This window comes from Drosophila elegans, unplaced genomic scaffold, assembly GCF_018152505.1.
Source record: "Drosophila elegans isolate 14027-0461.03 unplaced genomic scaffold, ASM1815250v1 contig_814, whole genome shotgun sequence".
In the NCBI taxonomy this organism is placed as follows: Eukaryota; Metazoa; Arthropoda; class Insecta; order Diptera; family Drosophilidae; genus Drosophila; species Drosophila elegans.
In genome coordinates, this window is record NW_024546167.1 from 6,349,669 (window position 1) to 6,374,405 (window position 24,737).

Below are 24,737 nucleotides of genomic sequence, written 5' to 3' on the forward strand. Positions count from 1 at the left end.
GAATTGAGAGCTTTCTTATGAAAATATAGCAATGCCAAACAATCAAAGTACGGAATTCAAATAGGGTTTTGCTAGATTAGCTCCAATTCAAATCTTATCGATATATGAAAATTTTGAAACAAAATTGGTATATTTACGGTTATTTAATTCAGTATCTTGTAAACTAATAGAAAATTGTATTCTGGTCTTCATCATTATAATTGGTATAGGTGGGAGAAAGAAATTGTTAAACAAATTGCTTCTGGTGTCTGAATTTTTCCTTACTATTTATAATAAAGTATAAATTAATATGATTAATTGACAAAAAAAATAGTTTATATTCATACCAAATTCAAATAAATTGGTAAAAACTTCAGACTTCATTAAAAAGTTAACGGCAATTGTTAACTTTGGCGTATTTCTGAATTGAATTAAAAACAGATAATAATGTGGCATATAAAATGCAGTTCGGAAGTTTTTATTAAACAAACAGAATAAACCCTATGACGAAAATAAATGTCCTATACAACCATCAAATGAAACTACACATGTTTGAATTATTTTTGTTCAACAAAAGAAAATCATTTACTTCATTTTACAAAAATGTTACAATTATGTGGAGCCTAATTAAGAACCTAATACCTAAATAGTTGCTACTAGAAATCCGTGTATCGCTGTCGCAGACTCTGGCGTTTGGCAACGTGATGCATCTGCAAGAAAAGGTGCGTAAAAATGACAATGGTTTGAAATAGTTATTAATAAGGTAATTGTTGACTACTAACCAAACGCTGTTGACGTCGTTCGCGATTCTTTTCGTAGGCCTTGAGCAGCGAGGGGCACGTGCGCTTAATGAACTCCTCCGATTCCCAAAAAAGACCGCCTTGGTTCTCGTACCGTAAAAGAAATTCAACCTGTAAGAGATTTTAAATATGAACAGAAAACCAATTATTTAAATATGATTTACTAAAACTAAGACACATTAAAGAGTTTAACGAAAATAACTATAATGTTTAGTGAGCTTACGCAAACTCAATTCCGTCAAGAACCTTAGGCAACTAATATTTATATATTATTTGTAGTTTATAAGTTTTTGTTCTGCCATTTTTCAAGTTTCGGTCTCAAATTTAAACTATTTAAGTATACAAAAACCCTATACAAACCCTCTATTTAGGGTAATACTATTATCGAAGTAGATACTTTAAACAGATTTAATTATAACAATTGTGCAATTCGAAATGTAAGCCTGCATATCGTTGCGTCTTTTTTCTTTTGGTAAAATAAACTTGTAGCTTCTATGAAAATAAACATGAATACTGGAAAGTAAAAGCCTTAAAACCTGTAAGTTTATTTTAACTTGCCTTGCCCGCCTTGGTTTCCTTGCCCAGAATTCGTTCAATGCCGTTCTCCGGCTTGATGCGTCTGAAGAAGTCCTCGTCGTTGAACTCCGTGACCACCTCCTCGCCGACCTCGTTCAGCATGTCCTCGATGCTGAGCAGTCCGTCCTGCAGCCGCTCGCCATTCTGCTCCACGCGTTGCACAAACGTCAATGGGTGCTGCTTGAGGTAATCTTCTGCCTCGGCAATAGTCTTGGCCAGGTCGAACTCCTCTTCCGGCTCCTCCTCCTCGTCCTCGTTGTCCTCGTACTCCTCGGCCTCGCCGTCCAGCTCCATGCCATCAGCATCACAGTTGGCGCCGCTGGGCGATGATGCCCGTTTGGAGTGCGCGGAGCGTCGCTTCTTTTTCACCCAGTTTCCGCCATCGTTCTCCTTGACGTCCGGATGGAAGCGCACCTTCTTCACACGGAGACTGGACGCTGCGGATTCTGTGTCTGTGGTGGAATTGTTTGGGGTCTGCGGCTCCAGCAGGCTGCTGTTGCTGGAAACGGACGTGGATGCCGATACTGATGCGCCGGAGCTCTCTGCCAGAGTGGTCTCCTTGAGGTTCTGTGAGATTAGCTTGACTTTCGTCTCGAAGGCAGTACAGGAGGATGTGGGCGAGTTGCTGGCCGGATGTTCTGGTGGGGATTGGCTGCTCGGCGGACTGTCGCCCTCGCCCTGCGTCCCCGCCGCAGCTTCAGTCTTTTGATTCGTCTGATTCCCGGCACTCGCCTCGTCGCCCGTTCCAGTTCCAGTTCCCGTTCCCGTTCTCGCCCCCTTGTCCATTGTTTCCGCAGCGGAGTCCCGGCTGCAGTTGTCCAACTCCTCAGGTGAGGCCATTGTGTCCACATTGGAGTCTCCCGTCGTCTCCACCATCACACACTTGATTTGCATAGATTTATCTAGCGAGTCACTGCCAGCGGAGTCATCATTGGACTTGGTATCCATGTGGCTGCGGCTCCGGGGGATCTGCGTTGGCTCTCTGTCGTTTGGGGAAGCTGCTACAGTCCAAATCTGGCTAAATGCATCGCAATACAATTTTTATAAAAACTTTGTTTAGAGCTGGGTCAGCCACTCACAATGGTATCGATACATCGAGTACTTGGGCATCGATGATTTCGTTTCGATAGTAGGTGAAAGTGCTGAATTTAAAAATTACGATTACGACTCGTTTGCACTGCGTTATTGCATTGTGTTTTCGATAAGTCCGTATATTGGCCATAAATTTCATGACTGGTGTTCAACGTCAGAATCTTTTTTTATTTGTTTTTATTTTTTTCCTTAAAGATTTAATTGACCTAAAATCCAATTGATAAGCTGAATAACGGGTTAGGCATAAAACAAATTATTTCGGTTTCGACTATACCGGTTAAGAATAACGGTTACAATACCGGTTGGAAATTTTAAATCTTAGTAGGCTGAATATATATATATATAAAAACAATGCTTCGATTTATGAACAGCGTAGAAAGAAATTAGCCAGAAATGTTTAAAAAATGTCTAGATGTTTTAAGACACTGATTTATACATGCGCAAAAATTATTTTCTAAAATTCTAATCGAAATTTATTCAGCATATAAAAAATGCTACTGGCTTATTTATGTTTTCGGGCTTAGGACCTTTTCCTATAAAAAGTCCCTCTTCAAAAGACAAAAACCTTGACACATAGAAAAACGTTCAATTGTAAATGCAACTTGTGTATTTTTTATTTGATTTCTTTATTAACAATTGTTTTTTGTACATTTTTTTCTGTTGTAATTTAATGCCGTAAATCTTCGTGTCTGTTGGTGTGTGTGTGTGTAAGTGTGGTGTGTATCTGTGTGCGTAGTAAAGAAAACTAAGTTATTTACACTAATTTTAAGTTTAAATGTAGTTCACTGCTAAAGACTATTTAATAACTAATATTTATTGTGTGTATAGATATCGGTAACGATATTAGATGTATATATGCATATCAAAGGCGGTTGCAGTTATATCCAAGTAAGTTTCTGTATACGTATCGCTTGTTTGCGTTATCTTTTGTTTTGATTTGCTTTGTTTAAATGTTTCTTTGCTTTAAAGTTTAAACTATTTAAATATGGCCCCGCTATTCCACATGTGTTCTTTTCGTTTGCTTACAGTTTATGATAACATTTTGTTTGTAGTGTTTACGCTTACACTGTGCTATAAATACGTTGTTTGTTGCCAAACAATCGTAGTAATGATAAGAACATAACTATTCCGTAGTAGAACTATAAACTAATAATTAATTTTAACCGTGTGCTGCACTTGTACAAAATAATATTGCAAATATTGCAAAAATTTCCCTATTCTCTGTTGATTTTTGAATTGCATTTAAAGTGTGTTTGTTCTCGCAGCAGCTGTGTGTAAATATATATATTTATAGATTTATATAGTATGTATATAGTACCATATTCATTGCATGATATACGCGCTCACCTCTTTTTGTTTTTCTTTTTTTTACAGTTTTTTTTTGCATTTACAATTATCAATAATCACAGTTCCCATTAGAAAAATTAAACGAATTAATTGTAGCAAGACTTAATTTTGAATTTATCTTTTTTAACTTCTATACAAACTCGATTTCTTTGAAACGCTTTTGGATCTTGCTCTGCTTGGTTGGGTCTTTTTGTTACATTTTAGTTATTTAGCCAATGGTAAATATATATATTTTAATATATAGCTTATAGTTTTCTCTCTGATAATTTACATTACAATTAGTTTAAATTACATTTGCACCGTTCTATCAATTAAATACAGTAAGAATTCGGGGTAAAGTATTCGAATTTTTTTTTTTTGATTTGATAAATTATGGATACGTAACTAACTAAACAAAATTTAAGTGCAGGAACATGTTCCAACTAGGTGTGTATATGTGGGTTGTGTGTTAGTGACAATAGAAATCTTTGAAAGGTGCCTTAAACGAAACGAATCCCAAACTCCAGTAAATCGTACCCCAAAAAAAATAGAAAACATAAGCAACAACAAAAAGTATTAACAAAACCAAAACTCACTTAACTCACTTAACTCACTAGATGCATAAGGTAAACTTAGGTGTAATGTGTTTAAACATAATAAAAGATTTGACCTGTGGGGAGGTCTACTTTTTGGAAATGACTTTGCCAGTCCTGGCATTGACCAGTATCATTTTGTCCGGTGTTGTGGCTCGTTCCTGGGCCTGCGATTCGTCCGGCTGGTTGCCACCTCCTCCTCCTCCTGCTCCTCCTGCTCCTCCTCCTCGAAGGATCCTGCGGCGGAGGCGATCGCTGATGTTCTCGCTCTGTGTTTTCTGCGACTCCAGGTGTGTGCCTTCTTCCTGCGAAGAGGATGGCTTCACACTCAAGCCGCCCTCGTTCTTGTACAGAATCAGCTTGGTGCTGGCCTTCTTGGCCGGCGGTTCCTCGAACTCCTCGACTGCTCCTGCTGCTGCTGTTGCTGCCTCTTCATCTGGACTGATTTGCTGCGGCTCCAGCAGCACATTGGCGTTCATCACATTGTCCTGGTTGTTGTTGTGCTCGGTCTGCTGCTGCTCCTTGGAGGCGCTGTTCTCCTCCAGCTCCTGCTCCCGCTCCCGCTCCACACTTATCTCGAGCTGATCGTAGCAGGTGTAGAACTCCACGGACTTCAACTTCTCACCGGCATTGAAATGCACGGCCGTGTGCTCCTCCATTTCGGCCTCCTCGTTGGCACTGTAGTCACAGTGGGCGCACTGCTGGCAACCGGGCATGGGCGTGGCCACGCAGGCATGCTTCTGGAGATGCTGCAGCAGCTCCTCGTGCTGCTGCGTCTCGAAGGGGCAGTGGAGGCAGCGTTCGGGTGCCGGCACTGACCTGGGCATGTCCACGGACCCAGCATCGCTGCTGGCATCCGCTGCCAAGTCACTGGTGGCCACCGAGGCGCTGGTCGACGGCGTGGAGCTGCTATGTCGTTCCTCGTCCTCCTCTGGTCCTTCGTTTTTGGCCACTGACGGAGTGATCACTACCTGGCCACCGCCCGATTCCAGCTGCTTCTTGAGCAGCGAGTTTTGATTATCGTAGCTGCCGGCTGAGGAGGAGCTCACGCCACCGCCAGCACCGCCACTGGTCTGCTGCATGAGCTGCAGGCTGAGCTCATTGTCCACCACCCAGATGGTCTCCGGACCGGTCAGCTGCAGCAGCTTGGGGGCCGGGAAGTCGACGTCCTCCTTGCAGTTCTTGTACAGCTGCTGGCACTTCTCCTGGTAGTGCGACATGTGGACGGCTCGGTGCAGCTGGAGCATGGTCTCCTCGCCAGTGCGATACTCGCAGTAGGCGCACACGTAGCCCTGATCCTCCGGCTCCTGGTCGCTGTGGGCCAGCAGGTGCTGCTCCAGCTGCTGTTTGGCATTGCGCTCGTCATTGTGCTTCTGGGCAAACCGGGCCGGACACCTGGGACAGTAGCTGATCAGCTTGTACTGGTATTCCGGCGGCAGTTGCTGTGGATTGAGCTCCGCGTCCGTGGCGGCATCCAGCTGCAGCTGGGACAGATCGATGGACAGTGGCGTGGAGGCGGGCAGTTGTTGCACCTGCTTGGCGGCAGCGGCCAACTGGAGGGCCACACTGAAGTCCAGTCCCAGAGAGGGGCTGCCCTGAGCTCCAGATGATCCTGCTCCGACTCCTCCTGCTCCTGCTCCGGATGAAGCCATCTGCTGGTGGTGAACACTGCGCATGTGGCTGCTCAAGTGCTGCTTCTTGGCACACACAAAGGTGCACAGCCGGCACTCGTACTGCGTGGGCTTGTGCAGCGACACGTGGTAGTTCATCTGCGACTTGCTCTCCGAGATGTACGGACACACCGGGCACTTTTGCTGCTTGCTCTTGGTGTTGTTGCCACCGTGGTGCTCCGCCGTCGAAGGCAGGCGGGTGATCTCGATCTGGTCGTTCTGCTGCAGCTGGAGCAACTCCTCGGCACTGGTGCTGCTGCTGGCCACCACCGCCTTGCAGGCTGCGGCCCAATAGGCCGCCGCCGCCTGGAGATCCTGCTGGGTGTTGGCCGCATTCACCACCGCAGCGGCGCTGGCCGAGAGCGGGGAGTGGAGGAGCTGCTCCAGCTGCTTGGTGGTCATCAGCAGTTGGGCATTGTTGCTGCTGTTGCTGGCATTCGAGTTGCTTGGTTGGCCGGGCTTCAGGATGTTGCTGGTGGGGATGTGGGACTGGGACTCGTTGCTGGCACCTGCTCCCAATGGTCGATAGATGGGTGGTGCATTCGCCGAGGCACTGGCTCCGCGCTCAAGGGTCTCGATCCGAATATCCCCGGAATGCTTTAAGCGACAATGCCGCTGTTTGTGAAAAATCGAAAAATATATATAAACCACAATTAGTACAACCTTCGAATGGGGGATGCATTGCATTCATCAAGTGTCCTTCTGTTTTCATGTATATGTGTTTGTGTGTGTATGTGTGTGAATGCGTATTGAATATACCCTTTGCAGGGTATATATTATATATAACCATGAGTTTAGCCCAATCGAAAACCCTCGCACCGTAATGAGAATCCCTTAAAGGTTAGCTTTGTTTTTTCTTAGAATTTTTATGGTGTCATGGGTTTGTTTGTTTGTTTTTTTTCATGATTTTGGATTTATGGGTTACATTTAGTTCGAGAGGTAAAGAGAGCAAGCAAGACTTTCACCAATGATTTTCTTATAGTTAATAATCGTTTATCATATAGAGTACAACAAAAGCAAGACCAGACACCACACATTTAAACAGTCAAAATCGGGGTAATAAAAAAGGGGGGGTAATAAAAAGGGGGGAGGGGGTTAAAATTGACTTTGCATATTTACCAGCGCAGCGCAGGGACTACGGACACAGATGTGGGTGGTGAGATGGGTGGCGGAAGTGTCGGATCGGATCGGAGACTGCAAATTGTCTAAATCGTTCTAGCACTAATTATGTCTTTACATTATTTTAAGAAAATGTATCAAAAATCGGTCAAAATCTAGTCTTATATGCCTTTTTTTTTAAGGGGTACGAAGTTTGCAATTGCTTAACGTGTTATATTAACAAAAAAGATGAATCGTAATAATATGAAACTTAATTTTTTTAATAGGTCATCTTTTAAAATCAATAAACTGGCTTAACATTTAAACTCGTATAATTTCAATTCTGTTGATATGTTTTTCAAACAGATCTCTTTTGCAGAATGAATTACATTTAAAAACAAAATAGGAATATTTTAATCTTGCCTAAACCTTCCTTAAACCTAATGATAAATTCCTATTTCTGGGCACAGGCTTCTCAGACGCGTTCGGGTCAAAAACGAATCTTTCGGGGATTGGCGGCTCGTTTCGGTTTTTCAATGGGACAAAACACAAAACCAGTTAAGTGCACTGGGCCATACCTGGATGACATGCTTCCAATTCGAGACCTGGTGGCAGTGGCCGCAGCGATAGGGCGACGGGTCGCGTCGATCGCCATCGGCCATGGTGAGGATGCTGGGACTACCTGGACTATGGCTTTGGCTATGGAATCTCGTCTGCGGATGGGGCATCGGCACGGCAGGCGGCACCTGTTGCTGCTGCTGCTGCTGGGGCGCCATCGCAGCCAGGTAGGAGGAGGAGGCTGGCGGAGGCGGCGGCGACGAAGACGAGGACGAGGAGCCAACGGCCGATGAGGTGGAGGCCACCGAAGATGACGACGATGACGAAGACGACGACGACGACGACGATGACGAGGGAAAGGAGTTGGAGTTGGAGTTGGGTTTGGCTTTTGGGTTAGTGCTTATGGAGTGGGCATGGGTTAAACCCGCTGCCAGGTGGTAACCATCACCGGCCATGAGTGGATGGTCATTATGTTGCTGTTGCTGATGGTGATGGGATGAGAATGGGGATGAGGATGAGCTGTGGTGGTTACCCGCACCCAGTTGATGAGCCAGGGACTTTGAAAGAGCTGGTGTGGCAGTAGAAATAGGAGTAGGAGTGGTAGTTACTGGCAAAGGCGATGCATTGGGCTTGCTGACTGAGTTGGAAGGTGGTGGTTGTAGTGGTGGTGTGGTGTTGGATGAGGCGACGTAGACGGCATCCTGCCGGAGTCCATTTCCCACAACCGAGTTACTGTTAGCATTAGAGAGATGGTTTCCATTTCTGGCACTGCGCGGTGAGGTGAGCAGATCCTGCAGCGATCTGGTTGTGTCTTTGGTGGTGCTAGTGGTTGTGGTGGTGGTGACTTTGGTGGTGGTTCGACTGCTGCTGGTGGTGGTGGTGTTCGGCGACGTCAGACTGTCGGCACTTGCCTCGTTTTGACTCGCTTTCTGCTCACCGTGCTCTAAAATGGAGGCGGCACTGGCTTTCGTCGTATTGGCTTGTGGCTTTCCGCCCGCCAACGCCAAAGCAAGTCCGCTCAGAGCGCTGGCGCTGGGCGTGGGCGAGTGCTGCGCCTCCTGGATGGCCCGCTGCAGCAGTCCGGCCGAGATGGCCGGACTCGTACCTGTCGAACCGGAGTTGGGCGACGACTGCGACAGGCACATGGCGGCAAAGACCTTGTTCATGTAGAACTGCGGATTTCCGCCCACGGAAACCTGCAGCGGTGAGGTGCCGGCGGCGGCGGCGCCGGAGTTGGACTTCGGGTAGCTGGCGTCCTGGTAGTGGATCTTCACGTGGGCCAGCACTGCATCACGGTTCTGGTGGCTGTTAGAGGGGCGAAAAGAAACACCAATTAGTTCCCCTCAAGCAGCGACCTTTGACCCCAAACTCACCCAAAGTTGCACTTGCGGCAGCGGTAGACCGTCCTCTTCTCGTTGCCCTCCTGGTGCACCTCGGTGATCAGATCATCGCTGGGCTTGCCCTGCAACACCGAACCCGATCCCTGGCCTGCTCGCTTCACCGGCGAAATGGTCACCGATGGCGTGATCATCGTGGACTGGTGCTCCTTCTGCTGCTGCTGATGCTGCTGGTGTTGCTGCTGGGCCATGGCGGCGTTCATCATGGTGGCCAAGAGCGGTATGCGGATGAGGTTGTCCGCCAGATGGGCATCGTCCAGGACATTCGGCTTGCTGGGCAGCACCGGCTCCAGGGTAATGTCCTGCCCGGAAACAGAGCCCACCTTGGCGTAGTCCTTGAGGAAGGCCAGCGAGGCCACCTGGTTGGGGGTCATCTCGCCGGACTTCATCAGCTTGGGGTCGCCATCCTCCTCGGTGACCTTCATCAGGGTGATGTACTTGTTGTACTTGGTGTAGTTGCGGCGGCCCGTCTCGTCGTTCATCAGCACCTTGGCCGTCTTGTGCGAGGGATCGCGAATGGTCTTCAAGCGGATGTGCTTGGTGATGTCCCAGCGCCAGTTGGAGCGGTACGAGCAGAGGGAGCACTCAAAGGGCTTCTTGTTCAAATGGCCCACGATGTGCACGTGGAAGCGGGACGCCGTCGAGGCCCAGAAGCTGCAGTGCGGACACTTGTACACCTTCTTCAGGGACGAGTTGGCTGCCTCCTCCTCGGGCGTCATCTTTTTGGTTACCTGCAGTGCGTGAAAGAGTCAAATTTCATTTTGACGTGGCATATGCTCGTGCTGGGGTTCAGGGGCCTAACATCTTAGATCTTGAACACTTAAGGATCCCTTTTAAACTTATAGACTGGTTTATAAGTTATTCAACGATATAACTAACTTTGAAAAAATTTGTTTATATGTTTCATTCGACTCTTTTCGGAATTGATTTTAATGTCCGAAAATTTTATTTAAATTAAATCAAATATAGATTAAATACAGTGTATTCTAAAAGTGTCTATTTTTTGTGTATTTTTTAACTTTAATTTTTTATATACATTTCAAAATGTATATATTATATTTTATTGTAGGAATAGTTTTAGAGCAACTACAAAATTATACAGACACTTTCTATGTAAGTACTGTTTCGTCTTAAAACCTCTGAATTGAAAAAAAACTGAGGAACTAATAAACACTAATTTTGGGATCTTCGGCTGTGGAATCTGTGCTGAGTGAACTCCGGACTTACCTCGCCGTAGCCGGGAGCCGTTTCCACGCCGTAGTAGCTGTTCTCCTCGTTGCTAGCCGCCTGACTTCCGGCCGGGGACTTGACCAGGCTGTGGCCGCTGTTCTCCTGCTGGATGCAGGATGCAGCGGCTGCGGCGGCGACGATCTCCTTGGTGGCCTTGTTCCAGATGCACACCCTCTGCTGCTGCACCGCCGCCTGTTGCTGCAGGCTGTGCGCGTCCGGCCGCCGATCCGATCCGCTCTCCCCGGAGTTCGAGTCGTACATCTCGTTGGCGCAACGGATCGCCTCGACGCACTGCTTCAGGTGGTGCAGCAGGTCCGTGGAGGACTTGCAGCGGTGGCGACAATGCTGGCAGCGGGTGGAGCCCGTCACACTGAGATTCAGCGCCGAATGGGAGTGGTGGTCCTCGTCGTCCTCGTCGATCTCCAGCCGGTCGTCGGCATCGTCCTCGTGCAGCCCGGCGTCATCGTCGTCAATGATCACCGCCGAGGCGTGGCAGCTCTTGCCGTGAATGATCGACTCCGAAAGGCACTTGGCCACGTGGCCGCACTGGCACACCAGGTTCTCGTGCTGCGCCCCCGCCTTCAGCTTGTCCAGGAAGCTGGTCTTCTTGGTCATCAGGCTGCGCGTGGAGTTCTGGGACGCGACTGTCGTCGCCGGCGACAATTGGGGCACATCCGACTTGTCAAGCATCTCGGAAATCTGCTTCTCGTTGAAGAACATGGACGCAATCTCCGTCAGGGAGCTGCGCGAGGCATTCGTCTCCTTGGACAGGTTCAATACGCTGAAAGGGGAAAGCATTATTTTTAGGATTGGCAACGCATTCTTCTACCTACATACATACATATGTACATACGTACATAGATACTGACTTTTTAACAAATACAATATTCTCAACGAGTAACGGGTTTCACTCGTTATTAATTGGTTTACTTACTCTTTGGCTCCCTTGCTGATTGGGATGAGATTGGGAACTGGTCGCTGGGCCCTGGGCGTGGTGGTGCCCACACTCGATGTGTCCGAGGAGCAGCCGCCCTTCTGCGACAGATCCGTGGGCTCCTCCTCCTCGTCGTACTTGCTCCGCTTGCCGTAGTGATGCAGCGCCAACTGATGCTGCTCCTCGCCGCCGCTCATGGCCTCGTCTGGATCCTCGACGCCGTCGAGCTCATCGTCCACATTGTTGTTATTGTACTGGTCCTCCAGCTCGGCCGAGTCGCTGAGGAAATCGTCGCACATCTCACTGGCGCCGACCTTATTCTGGCGCCTGGGCCAAATGGAGCCGGCATTGCCCACCGGTGGGACATGGTGGTTCATCTCGTGCACCGTCAACGATTGCTTAATGTCGGCGGTGAAATCGCAGGCGGCACACTTGAAGGCACCCGCGCCGCCGTGGTTCTTCATATGCCGGTCCAGATTCCACTTGTAGGGCGTGCGGAAGTCGCAGGTCACGCACTTGATCATCGGCATGGAGTGGTACTTGACGTGTTTGCTGAACCGTGCCTTGATGTGGGTCACATAGCTGCACTTGTCGCAGCGGAAGAACTTCGTCTTGCCGTGCTCGGCCAGCTCGTGGGCGCGCAACTGGGTTCTGTAGAGGGTGGTGAACTCGCAGGCGCTGCACTTGAGCAGCCGGTTCTGCGGCTCCTCCCCGTTCGAGGGGGCGTGGCCGAGCCGCTGGTGGGCGAGGGAGTGGGCGGTTCGGCCGGCGACTGGCGCTCGTAGTCGCGCAGCACTTGAATCTGTCGCTCATACGCACTGGTGGCCACCAGTTCCAGTTCGCGCTGCTCGCGCTGCTGCTCCTCCCGTTGCCGCTGATTGAAGGCCTGTATGTCGCGCTGCAGCTTCTCCTCCTGCAGCAGCAGCTCCCGCTTCACCTGCTCCAGGGTGGGCACATCCGGCACGGCCACCGTCAGGCTCTGGCCGCCCATCACCCCGACGCTCTCCTCCAGCCGCCGTTTGCGTGCCTCCCGGCTCATGCCCCGCTTGCCACGGGCCTGGCCATGGCCACTGGGAATGCCGTCCGTGCAGCCGTGCACCATCTTCATGTGCCGCACCAGCTTCTGGAAGTGACGCGAGGCGTACAGGCACAGCTTGCACTTGTTGATCACGATCTTCTCGCCGTGCACGTCGCGCAGGTGGGTCAAGTGGTAGCGCGGGTTCTGCGTGAAGTACGCACAGTGGTTGCAGCTGTAGTTCCGCTTGATCTTGCACTGCGGCAGGCCCTCCTCCTTGGCGTCCATGCCGATGACGGCCTGCTGTTGCTGATGCTGTTGCTGCTGTTGCTGCTGCTGCTGTTGCTGTTGCTGCTGCTGCACGCTGTTAACAACTGCAACGGCTGCGGCCGCTTGTTGCTGCTGCTGCAGCAATTGCTGCAGACGGTAACGCTCCACATGTCGCTCCAGGAGCGATGAGCCCGCTTGTGTTGCTGCCGTGTTGCTGCTGGAGTTGCTCGGCATGTGTCCCGTGTTGCCGGTGTTGCCGGCAGGATGGTGGCCACCCTGCTCCGTGTACAGCTGATTGCCGCTGACCACGCTGCGCACGATGAGCGTGTCACCCGAACGCTGCACCATTGACGGCAGGTCCATGGTGCTGCTTGTTGAATGGTGTCCTGGCAACTCCCTCAAGACTGGCTAGTGGTCAACTGTAAGAAGAGGAAGGGCAATGTGATTAAGTCTTTGTTGCAAATTAACGTATTAATGTTTCTTTAATTGAAATTGTGTAATAATTTAATATAACATATTTTGATCTACGATTCAGTCTCAAAAGTAATATTTTAAACTAGGGGGCGTTGCCCTAAATAATACAGTTTAGATATACATGGATTAAGAAACTTATTGTTGGAAAAGGTACAAGTTTTTTGGATCTATTTTGGTACAAGGTTTTGGCGAAAAAAAGTAACTATTAAGGTAAAAGCTAGCATCATATTATCTTGCCAAAAAAAGTTTATAAAAAAATGGAATTGTCTTCAAATAAATATGTTTATAAAACTTATTAAATGGAATAAATTTCAGTATGAGTGAGTTTACTATACACATGAACTAGAAACTTGAAACAATACACTACCCTTGTGTTTCAGACTTTCAAAAAGAGAACAAACTGAGGAAATGAAATCCCAAATGCGATACAAAGGCTGCCTAAAATGCAGATTTCAACACTTGCCCAACTCATTACACATACATTATCACAAGCACACATGAATCTCATAAATATTTCAGCGCTTTTCACTTCCCCACTTACTCCCCTCCGCCGCCAGCCTTTATCAGCAAAAGTTGGTTTCAGTTTTCGTAACTTTCTTCGCAGGATATTTAAATGAAATGAAATGTTTTCTGTCCGACGAAAAAGCGACAAAGTAGCGTAAAATCAACAGAAAGTCGGGAAATTGAGCAACGGAAAATGGAAATTCATTCCAAAATTCTGACAGGAAAACGAACCCTAAGGGCCACCGCAAATCTCAGAGGTAAATGTATTGTAGTTTGTGCGTAACACAAATCCATTTTAGGGCTAATTGGAGTTGGCCAAGTTGAAAAAGGGAAATGGAGGCTGGGATCGAGTTAGGGAGCTGGAAAATTTTCAATGCTCCCACACGCACACCGAATAAAGAGCCAAAGACCCAATGAAGGTCAACCTTTTTTGGGAGCCACCGTTTGCTTGAGTGCACAGGAAGCGAGGAAATTCTGTGAAGCTTTCCCGAAACGGCGGCTAATCCTTGGGGTGTCGTTTTTATCAAATGCAGTAATTTTGCTTTTTAAGCGTTTTTTATTGCCCTCTCGCACCACATGTGTGTGTGTGTGTGTTAGGTCTCCCCCATAAACCGCAATTGTGTTTTGGCTTAGAGGGGACCAGAAAAAAGTACAATTTGATGGAGCATCTCTCTGGTGTCATCATTTAACTAACATATTTAATTATAAAAAGAGATGGCGCGAGAAATACATTAAAACTCACATATGTATTTCGCACGCACGCACACACACTAGGCTGTGTACTCTTGACATTCAACACGTTTATTGTCGCAGAGCAACAAGCTCATCATCCACCCAACATCCACCACCACACAACATCCTTCACCCTACATCCTCATCAGCGTCAAGGCGGAACTCATTAACAGAGAGGAGTCCAAGTGCGTGTGTGTAGCTGCGTTTGTTTGGCTTGATGGGTTGGCCCAGGGTTGGCAGGACAATGTATAAAGGTGTAGTGTGAAGGAGTCACTGCTAACGATTAGGGGCCAGGACCCAGACAAAATTCAATTTCGGTTGTTGTCGGTCAGGTGGACTTAAATGATAGCTTAGTTTGTCGGTAAAATTGTGGACAAACAATTGGTTTGAAATAAATTAATTCAAACAAGCTTAAAAAATCCGAAAATATTTTATAGATTGTATTTTAATCTTTTTTGTAGCTTAGGAACTCCGAACTGTTGGTATTATTTCATGTCCATTTTCAACACATCAAAAAGTTAATTTTTATTGAATTATTATAATTTTAGTTATATATTTACAAATTATTTTTCATCTTTAATCGAAGTCTTAATCACTGTTTCAGGTATCCCTCGTCCTGGACAGGATCGTCTTATCCTTATGCATTGTTGACACCGCGCTTATTACGGAAGGCGAATGAGAAAATACGTCGACGAGCTGCTTCCTGCTTATTTGCCTCTGTTTACATTTTGTTTGTGTTATTTTTGATGTTTTCTTTTTTTTTTTTCTCAGTTTTCAGTTGTTTGGCTGTTCTTCTTGTTGTTCTTGTCTGAGTAAATACACAGGCCCACACCGGCACGCAGGCAGGCACACAACCTGCTTATGCGGCAGCACGTCTCGCTTTGAAATTTTAATTTCTCACGCGACGCCAAAAAGTATGCTACAAAGGATAAGGCAAGGATGTGGGCGGGGCACGCACTTGCCGGGCCCAAGCTGTTGCCATTGTTTTTTTCTTGTTTTTGCTTGTGTTTTTGTTTTTGTTTTTCTTGCTGCTGTTGCAGCCTACGCGGACTTAATTAATCTTGCTGTGGGCTTAGCCCGTTGTCCTGGCAATCCTCAGTTATCCTGGTTATCCCCATCCCCATCCCGCACCCCTTTCACCCTTCATCACCAAATTTTGACGCTCTAAGACATCTTTTCCTCAGTTTTGGTCTGTTTCTGGTCTGTTTTTTGGTGATAATGAGGCGACAGTGGAACGCCTTTTTTCTGGGGCTGCATTAAAAACTGTTGAGCGTTGGCGGCACTTTGATTGATGGCTCTCGGCCCATGGGCTCCAAACTGTTTGGAACTTTTTAGCTTTCTGTCTTTTTAATTGAGAACCAGCCATTCTGTATATATATTTTTAAATTATTTTAAAGTCTCTGTACCTATGTACATTTTTATTTTTATTTATTTTTATTCTAGTTATATTCCTTATAGTCGTCTTTATAACCACATTTATTAATTCTTTATTTTCCTTGCCAAAATATAATTTTATTAAAAAAGAAAATTAATTTAATTTTAAATTATGCCAATATATAAATTTACATTGGGTTCGGCCCGATTTTAAAAAAAGTAAGGCTTTTTCAACCAGCCCTTAAGAAAATATCATAAAAGCAAAATGTTTTCCCTAAGTAGTTACATAATTTGGTAATTTCTGCGACTTAAATGTCTCGACAGTTCGGTTCGAATTTTCGCAGCTTAATTGGCACTGCAATCGTTAAGGTTCTGTGGACCAAGAGGCATTCTGGTTGCCAATTTCCTTGTTTGGTCATTTGGTTGCGGACCAGAAGAAGAGGATGGGGGCGATAAGGGAGGTGGAGCGAAAGGAAATGAGAGAACGGAAGCTGTGTTGTTGCTACAAATTAACTGCAAGCTGCAAAGAAGTAAATAAGAAATGTGCCAGAGGGAAAAAGACTGCTGGAATGCTCGACGAAATGTTTATTTTTATTCATCATCAATTTGTTTATTCGATGGCAACTAACGCTATCGATGCCCTTAAGGTTGGCCATTTCATTTTAATTTCATGATCGTTTCGAGAGGATGTTATCGCGCTGTTTATGTCAGTGCGAAAATGTAAAGCATTTCTCGTAAAAAGACTTAACAGCTGCGAATAAAAGCAAAGTTAATAATTAACAACGTTCGGAAAATATCTTCCTCAAATATAATTGGCCCCATTTAAATTTGAATTTAAATTGCTTACATTTAGGTTACAATCTAACCAGTTTTTTGCCACATCTCGTTTGCAGAAACCAAAATTGAAGACGGAAACTTTGCTTTTACTTAAAGATGCTGTTGCTAAATCTAAAACGTCAAGGCAGTCAAAACTTTTACAAAACAGTCAGCCATTCGCCGCATCCATAGGGATCATTGGGGCCAACGCGTTTATATTGCCTTCAGATAAATCTCAACAGTCGCAAAAGTTTATTTCGCATTCTTGAAATTAAATAAAGATTTGTCACGTAGAAATCCATTTGCTGAAAGTCACCCACACATATTGAGTCGTTCCTAGCACACACGCACACTGATGAGCCAGCATAAAGAAAACAGTGTTTCCTATTTCTTCTCTTTCTTTTCCTAGACAAATACCAAGGTCGAAACTTTGCCTGCTGTGATTTTTGAGTTTGAAATCGCACCACGCCTGTAACTTCTTTGTGAACACTTGGGAATTTCTTTTAGTTTGTTTTTGTTCTGGTCGCGAAAAAAAAAATGACCGGAAGTTGCTAGAGCTTCTGCTTCCGTTTTTGATTAAAGTTGAGTGACTGGAACGTGCTCAAGAATCTAAGCGAAATAGTAATTAAAGTTGCTACCGAAAGTCGTTTTTCGTTGGCATTTTTTCTCATTTGCTATTTAGTACGGGTGTTGGTATGAGCATATGTTGGCATATGTTGACAGTCACCTGCTGTGCCGTTGGCTATGAATGTGTGAATATATTTCCGTGGCCCTTATTTTTGGAAAACCACCACAAGTCACCCTATTTCCTTCATACATAAACATGACGCGAAGTTGTCAGTATCTTGTCTTGACACTCATACGACATGTTGGCCATCCGAGTTTTTCAGCTATATATGCACTACAACTAATTAGCAAATACAGATATGTGTGACGAATAGTAAAGACCAAAATCAAAATAAAAACAAAAATATGCCTCGATAGTTACGGTTGCTGATAAAAAAAATGGTAAAAACATTAAAAAAAAGAAAACGCTGAAAGGAAAACCACGAGGTGGGAAAAATCACAAACGAGATACCCATGAACCCGCGCACATGAAAATTAACAGAAAGCAAAAAATGGCAGGACAACGTTGCTAATGCGCCCCGTTTGCATTGTCTGCACTCACACAAGTACACTACACACACAGACACACACAAAAAACACACACTCACTCTTACTTGATTCGGCTGCCGTCGGATTTAACAGCAAGCTTTTCTTTTGTTTAACCGAACCAAACAAAAAACGTCGCTCTTTCTCTTCCCCTTCCCTTATTTCTCTCTCTTAGCAAATGTTTTCCCGGTTTTTTTTAGCCGTCACACAACGAATCGCTCTAGTGGTCCAACAACAACTGAAGAAGTGACCGCCGCGGTTGGATTTTCCCAGCAAAAATGCTGTGAAAAGGATGCTGCTATTGGTGAAGCCGCAACTTCGGCTGCTGTTGGCTAGTTGGTCTCTCTTCCTCTGCAGAGGACTGTAAATACCTTTTACAAGACTCTTAAAGGATGCTTAACAGTGTGTTTTAGTAAAGAGAAACCTAAAGAGACATGGAAATAGAGCAGCAGTCTACGCTCTTTAAGAATGTAAGACAACAGAAAATCGAAGAAAGTTTTGCAGAGTCTGTTAATTTAAGACATGTCTGATGAGCAATATGCCTCAATTTTAGGATTACAAGATTTGTTGAAATTCATTTTTAAATGTATAAGAGTATATACACTCGTTAAAACAAATGTAACTATTTATGATGGTTTAGTTTATAAATTTTTAAATCATTAAATAAATGTATTTTGAGGTACTCAATAAAAAGTGAAGGATATGAAAGTTATATGAATTATAAGTTTGCTTAAAAATATATATGAATATGTAAAAGTTTATAATTTTTTTTCAAACTTGTTTTTATTGACGAGCTTACCTATTTTTTTCCCAGTTAATCAATACCTTTTTTTTCCATTTAATCAATTTCACAGCCAAAACCAAACAGGAAAAACCACAAGCATGGCAACATCTCCATTTACACTATTTTAATTTGTCGCAATCCGAATGACATTTTACCGCACTTAATTTGTTAACCAGGCAGAAGAACGGGATCCACTTGAAAAGAAAAGCGAAGACGGACAAAAAGAAAAGCCATCAGAGGAATGTAATGTGGAAATCAAGAGCACTTCAGGCGGGCGGCAGTTGTCGAGAGGCTAAGCCGAAACCGTAAAACGATACGAGCAGCGATGCGGGTTACGGTTTGGGTTTTGTTTTTTTGAGGCTTCGGTTTGGTCCTTGGGCTGAGGGACTTTTCCGTGTCCTTTTTCAAGGCAATCAACACAAATGCTACTTAAAAATTTATTTGTGACACGCACGAAGCGCAGACACAAAGGGAGAGGGTGAAAAACGGAAGGAGAATCCAACTGAAGGCGTTGCAAAGCACAAACACTTAACACGCACACTGTGGCAGAGGGGCACGCACACATACCTACACCCGCAGACAGAGACACAGACACACGAGGCGCCGACAAAAAAGGACAATCAACATTTTAACACTTCTAAGGCAAAGGCCGCAAAGAGGAGGCGGGGATTTTCAGTTGAGAAATGTGTTGCGGTCATGCATTTTTATTCATTTTGCACTGCAAGAATTTAATCATTAAAAAAATACTCTTTCAAGAACTTAACAATTTTTTAGAATGTGAGTTGCATACTTTTACTTTATTTATGGTTTTAACCCATTTTCAAGTTACTGTGACTGTGTCAAAAAAGCATAGCTTTAAAAAGCATAAGCTAAGCATTTGTGTTGCCATTTTGCCTGTGTATATGCGAAGGGGAACGAGAGAGGTCACAGTAACGGGTTGGAAGGACATGCAAGCCCGGAAGGACAGGAAGCATCCATGGGCAGCATCAGACATGGACACTTGACATTTAAGCCCGTTGTTGAGAAGGGTTTTCTATGCTGCTCCCATCCACTCTGGTTTTGCCATAGGCTCTCGTGATAAATGTGGGGAAATTTCACTACGTTCAGTTAATACTGCATTTATGAACAGGACATGTTGGACCAGATCACGTGCCACGGGCAAATTTTGACCACCAGAGAGACGGACTCAAACTGCAGTTGGTTCAGTCTCAAATCTTTTAGGCAACTATTCTGTAAACTTTTCTAATCAAACACTTGGCCCGAAAGCGTTGAAAAGTGTGCTCCGGATATGTGAAAGGATGTGTGTGATTCCCCGTCCAGCCAGTGCCAAAAACTCTACTTGTTTGTTTGCCTGTTGCCTTGATGGAGCTACTATTGCAACCGGCTGCCCCTCCCTACGCCCCTTGCCACCGCGCCAAATGAAGCAGCTCAATTTCGCCCACAGAGCGCAGAAAGTTGCTCGAGTGCAGCATGTGGAGCTTGAAGCTTTTCCATCCTATGGTGATGTGGTTGGAAAAAGTGTTGCTTGGTCAGTGAACGAGGCAAAGGGAGCCATGGATCCTGCCAAGTGGGTGTAATGAAGCCGCACAAATGCAGACAACAATGTTCAGGCTTGTTGCAGTAATCAAAAAGAAGGCAAGAGAAAAATTATTTGTTGCAGTTTGTTTCCTTAATCCCAGAACGACATAGTTTAAAAATTGGTGTTGAATTCCAGACAGTGAAGAACAAGTGAAATTCATTGATTAAGTGTTTTCATTTTGTAATGAATGATTAGGGTTATGTCAATAATTTAAAATCCAAAATTTGATAAATATCGGTCATAAACTAAGAATATGGTCAAAAGTAAACCTGTCAGGATAAGGATAATTCATCACCATTAATAAGTCAATAACTTTTCGACTTCTATTCATAAATTACAGCAGCCTGACGCTGGCAATTGGGTCGGCCATATTTCATAGCCTATTTTTTAGAGATTTCTGTTCGCTTGCCATGCTTAAGGCATGTTCATGGCTTTACAGGTAAATTCGATTGGTTCTCAAGGAGAAAATCTATACACGTGCATTTTTTATACAGGTGGGTGTGCGGTGGTTGTGGTAAAGAGGCAGGATGCACGCACTAGCCTCAAAGTTTCTGCAAGTTGCAGTCAAAGCCGCAGCCGCAACCAAGAGCGGTACTTCATCAAACGAACAACTTGCCGCAAGGTAACACACCCAGTCCCACACATTCACCTGCATACAGTTGTGTTCAAAATAATAGCACTGAGAGTTCGAAAGGGTTTTAAATATAAGCCTTATTGGATTTATAGTAACTGTTTAAATAAACACTTGTTTGTTATTTTTTTAATTTACAAACACTAAATTAATATTGGAACCAAACTAAGTGTTTGGTCATTAATGTTTACATCTTAATAGTAATTTTGCCTAGTTAATTAACATTGTAAGAAACAAATTATTTGACATACAAACTACATTAATTTTGTATTTAATGTAGCCATCTTATGTGCTATTGCGTTGTCGGCAACTGTATATATATAAGAACTCGTTGCTTTGGCTGCAGCTTGCAACTCGGAGCTCGCCACTTGTAGACACGTGCACAGTTATAAAAGCATATAAAATTTCCTATTTAACTTCCGGCATGTTTCAACACACACACTTGGGGAAAGCACACACACACACTCATAGGGATATATAGAGTCGGGTCTGACATGGTAAGTCTAAAGAAAACATATCCGTGACAAAGTAAACCACCTCCAGGTGCAACCAACAATAATAATACTTTTAGTAGTTGATTTTTTCTTCCACTTTCCACTCTTTTCTGCCATGGTTTTCTCCGGGGTTTTTTTCGTTTTCCTATTTTCTACAGAGTTGCAACTGAGTTTTGGCTTTGACAAGATGGTAGCGGCACTAAGCGGACGACAAGAAATTGAATTCGGCTGCAGGTGGCAGGTGGCAGTTGGCAGCAACACACCTGCCCCAGCTGCCTGCTTTGCCACCCAGCTTTGCAGGATGTGTGAGGGGCTTTTGAGTTGAGTTCTTGCGGCACCTTGACAGCCGCAGGATTTAGCGGTCCCCAGTTGGGCTTTTAATATTTAATAAGCTGACTTCGGTCTAGGCAAGTTCAGAGCTGAGCTAAGCTAAGCTAAAATACGCCATTGGCTCTAAAAAAAAACACAGGAGCAGCAGCGGCAGTAGGAGCAGCAAAGGCTGTCTTCAATTATGCAAAAGCGGCGTGGCGTAAAGGCAACTTGGCCCAGACGGTGACATGGCCAATGAATTGGGGAGAAAACAAGACCAAGGCCAGATCAAAATTATGCAGTGGTGTCGCAGATTGCAAACGGTTTTATTCTGCGGAATAAAGTAGCGAGAAAGTTGGTCTACTTACTTAGCAAATCCAAAGCAAATTTTAACTCAAGAATAATTAATAATCATAAGTAGTGTGGCAACTTATTGCCATAACATTTGCAATTTAAAAGAAAATAATAATTTATGCTTAACAGATTTTTATTGTCTTCTTATTTAAGTTTTTATTATTTGATAACGTGTTAAATCAAACTAGTTTTGTATTCAATTTGTTTTAAAGACATATAATGCAGATTTTTATGGATAAGCCTTCAATAAACTATCAAACACTTCATAATTTTATTGGCTTCCAGCAAGTACGATATGGCTACTCCCGACTTAATCATCAACTTTGGTGTCTTTCTATTTCACACAGCCCTCCTAATTACTCGCTTCGTCACATATTATCACGTAATGTCTGCCAAGTTTTCATGTTGTTGCCGTGCAGAGTTCATGGCGGCGCATATTTTAGCTCACACGACTCGGCTTCAAGGACTCAACTCTTGGGGTCTGGATTTCGTTCCATCTTGGGCCTTTGGTCTTTGGTCTTTTGTCTGGGATTTTGTTGGCACGTCCGAAGCTGTCGCCCGCGCTATATACCGAGCACGTTTTTGGTGTTCTTGGACGGGAAAGTTTATTGTTTGTTGTCGGCACATTAATCATAATTTAACGATTAGCGCAAGTTTTGTTTATTAAATATTCTTCGAGGCAGGCGAGTAGAGTGTGGTTAAAAATTTATGGGTCGATGGCTATGCCGATGCCACGCGTGGATAGGCCACAAAACTCCCATAAATTTCAATTATTTCACAGAAAGAATCAAAAAAAATACATGCATCGTTTTTGATTTGTCCAAATTTATGTGCCGCTTTTAAATAATGTCTCAGGGCGCAACAAATCATTTGCATGCGTTAAAAAAAGATTGTTTCACTTTGCCACAGCCCTTGCCACCCTTTTAAAAATAAAGCATTAATAATGTGTGATTATTTAAATGGAAATTTTGAATGTTTTTTTTGCTTTTATTAAAATAATAATTACACAAAGTGTACTAAGTTGGGATAAAAACTTGTTATTTTTGCTGCACTTTAAAAAACTGCTCCGATTAAGAGCGTGATCAACCACTCAACTGATGACACATTTATAATGATGAGCAAACCTTTGCGGCTCTTTCCCCATAAAATAAGAGAAAAAACCACACAAAGAGAGGGAGAGATACGTTTTTGCAAGAGAAAAAAAGCAAATGCAAATTTCAATGACTTTGGGTTGTGAGATATTTAGCATTTGGCATTGGTTTCATTTGTTCCAGGCAGGGATAGAAGCGTTTTAGAGGCAAATAAAGAGTGGGGAAGGGGGTTTGAGACACCGACACCACGGCTATCTAAAGCTATCTGCCTGCTAAGGTCAGCCACTTGGGCCTGTACGAAACTAATTGATAATCAAACAATTGTCCGCAGACACACACTTGGTTGTTTATCTGCCTGCAATCGCTAATTAGTTGCATTGTCCGAGGCGAGGTCAACGCTGCGTATGCGCAATGTGCAAATATGACTAGGCACACTACATACATGGCATGGATAAGTGAAATATATCGCTGACAGAACACGGTTCACACAACGATTCGCAATGAGAACGCACAAGTTCAAGTTTATCACGCATACGCCCCGTTTCGCAGGGGAAGAGAGTGCCGAATAATCGAGAAGAGCGCGCTGAGAGAACAATTCTAATTTATTGATGCCAGTCAATGCCATGGCATACCTATAAATGTAGCTCAATCCATTTTCTGTATCTGTAGCTGGCCGTGACAACGACTGTTGTTGCTTTGGCTGCGTTTTAGCAATTTGCAATTGGTTCAAGATCACCAGCAAAAAACGTTTTGGCTCTGCAGCAGCGTTGCGTGCAAGGGGCAGAAGGCAGCAGGCAGGAGGTGACTTGAGCCAAAGTCTAGCCTTGTGGCAATTGATTTTCTCAGCCACAAAGAGCGACAACAACAAAGATAATAAATACAACACCAAGAGTGAACCACTTTAGCATCCACTTTTGTGGTTTAAGCGTGATTCAGAATTTATTCTTAACTGCGGAGGCCTGAATCAATAACAATATTATAAATGATTCAAAATGCTTGAAAATTAATGATGAACTAAATTTCTATAATTGTAATTGAAAAATTAAAAAAAAAGTAAATAATATAACGTTAATTTGCTATTACTGGAGGACTAAGATTCTTACCAACTTAATTTTCTTTTTAGCTGAATTCTTTTAGAGTTAATGTCAAAGAGTATTACAATTTTTGTCTCAAAAGTAACCAATAACTATGTTGGTTGTCCTGCTTTCGAAAGTGTATGGAAAATCCATGGCAATTGTTCTAGCTATTATCAAAAGCGACTTCTTGAGTCATTTGAGTCGTTGCTTGGCATTGCGGTTGCCGTTGGAACAGCAAAATCAGCAGCAGAAACAGCAACTACTGATGATGAGTGCACAATCGAGGCTGCCAAGTTGCTCAATGCTATCTCACACTCTGTCTCCTTGCCCGCTCTCTACCCATCTCTCTCTGACAGCATGTTGCTATCTCAGTTGCTGCAGTTTTCAGGGTCTCTGGTGCATCTAAATAAACAGAGTCTACATAGTATAAATAAATTCTGCTTTAGTGTGTTATGGTCTGGCACTCGATGACTTTGAGAACTGTTTGCTGAATGACAGCACTAGCTTGTTGACAATGGAACGAACCTATATAGATTATGGGAACAATATCTGAAATTACTTCATGGAATGCCCACCGATCTAGGCAGAAATGGGTGGCCAAACACTTGCACCTCAAGTGCCATTCACTGAAAAGTTTTACTTGCCAAGGCTTTTATAACTAAACTACACAAACACGCATATATAGGCTCTCCATATAAGGGATGAAGAGGGCGGATGGCAGCTACGTACATTAATTTTCATTTACTTATGAAAATTAATAGCATTTCGCTTAAATTGCGCTCGAGTTTTTCCAGCCAGGAGCAGATTGAGTGGCCTTGAAAGGGGTGGG

The 24,737-nt window shown here is 44.3% G+C and overlaps 2 protein-coding genes across 2 annotated transcripts in view; both read right to left on the bottom strand.

Moving 5' to 3' along the window:
• Positions 1-536: 536 nt before the first annotated feature.
• On the bottom strand, positions 537-2,440 carry LOC108138345. Its single transcript, XM_017260514.2, has 3 exons — positions 1,338-2,440; positions 762-890; positions 537-689 (listed from the first exon to the last, which is right to left on the bottom strand). The coding sequence occupies exons 1-3, from the start codon at positions 2,301-2,303 to the stop codon at positions 636-638; spliced, it is 1,149 nt and encodes a 382-aa protein (XP_017116003.1). The 5' UTR covers positions 2,304-2,440; the 3' UTR covers positions 537-635.
• Positions 2,441-3,043: 603 nt separating this feature from the next.
• LOC108138115 overlaps positions 3,044-24,737 on the bottom strand; it is a 38,684-nt gene continuing 16,990 nt past the window's right edge. Inside the window, 6 exon segments of the mRNA XM_017260141.2 lie at positions 3,044-6,651; positions 7,713-8,997; positions 9,066-9,820; positions 10,317-11,100; positions 11,254-11,971; positions 11,974-12,957. Coding sequence (XP_017115630.2) covers positions 4,456-6,651; positions 7,713-8,997; positions 9,066-9,820; positions 10,317-11,100; positions 11,254-11,971; positions 11,974-12,901 — 6,666 coding nt within the window. The 5' untranslated portion in view covers positions 12,902-12,957 and the 3' untranslated portion in view covers positions 3,044-4,455.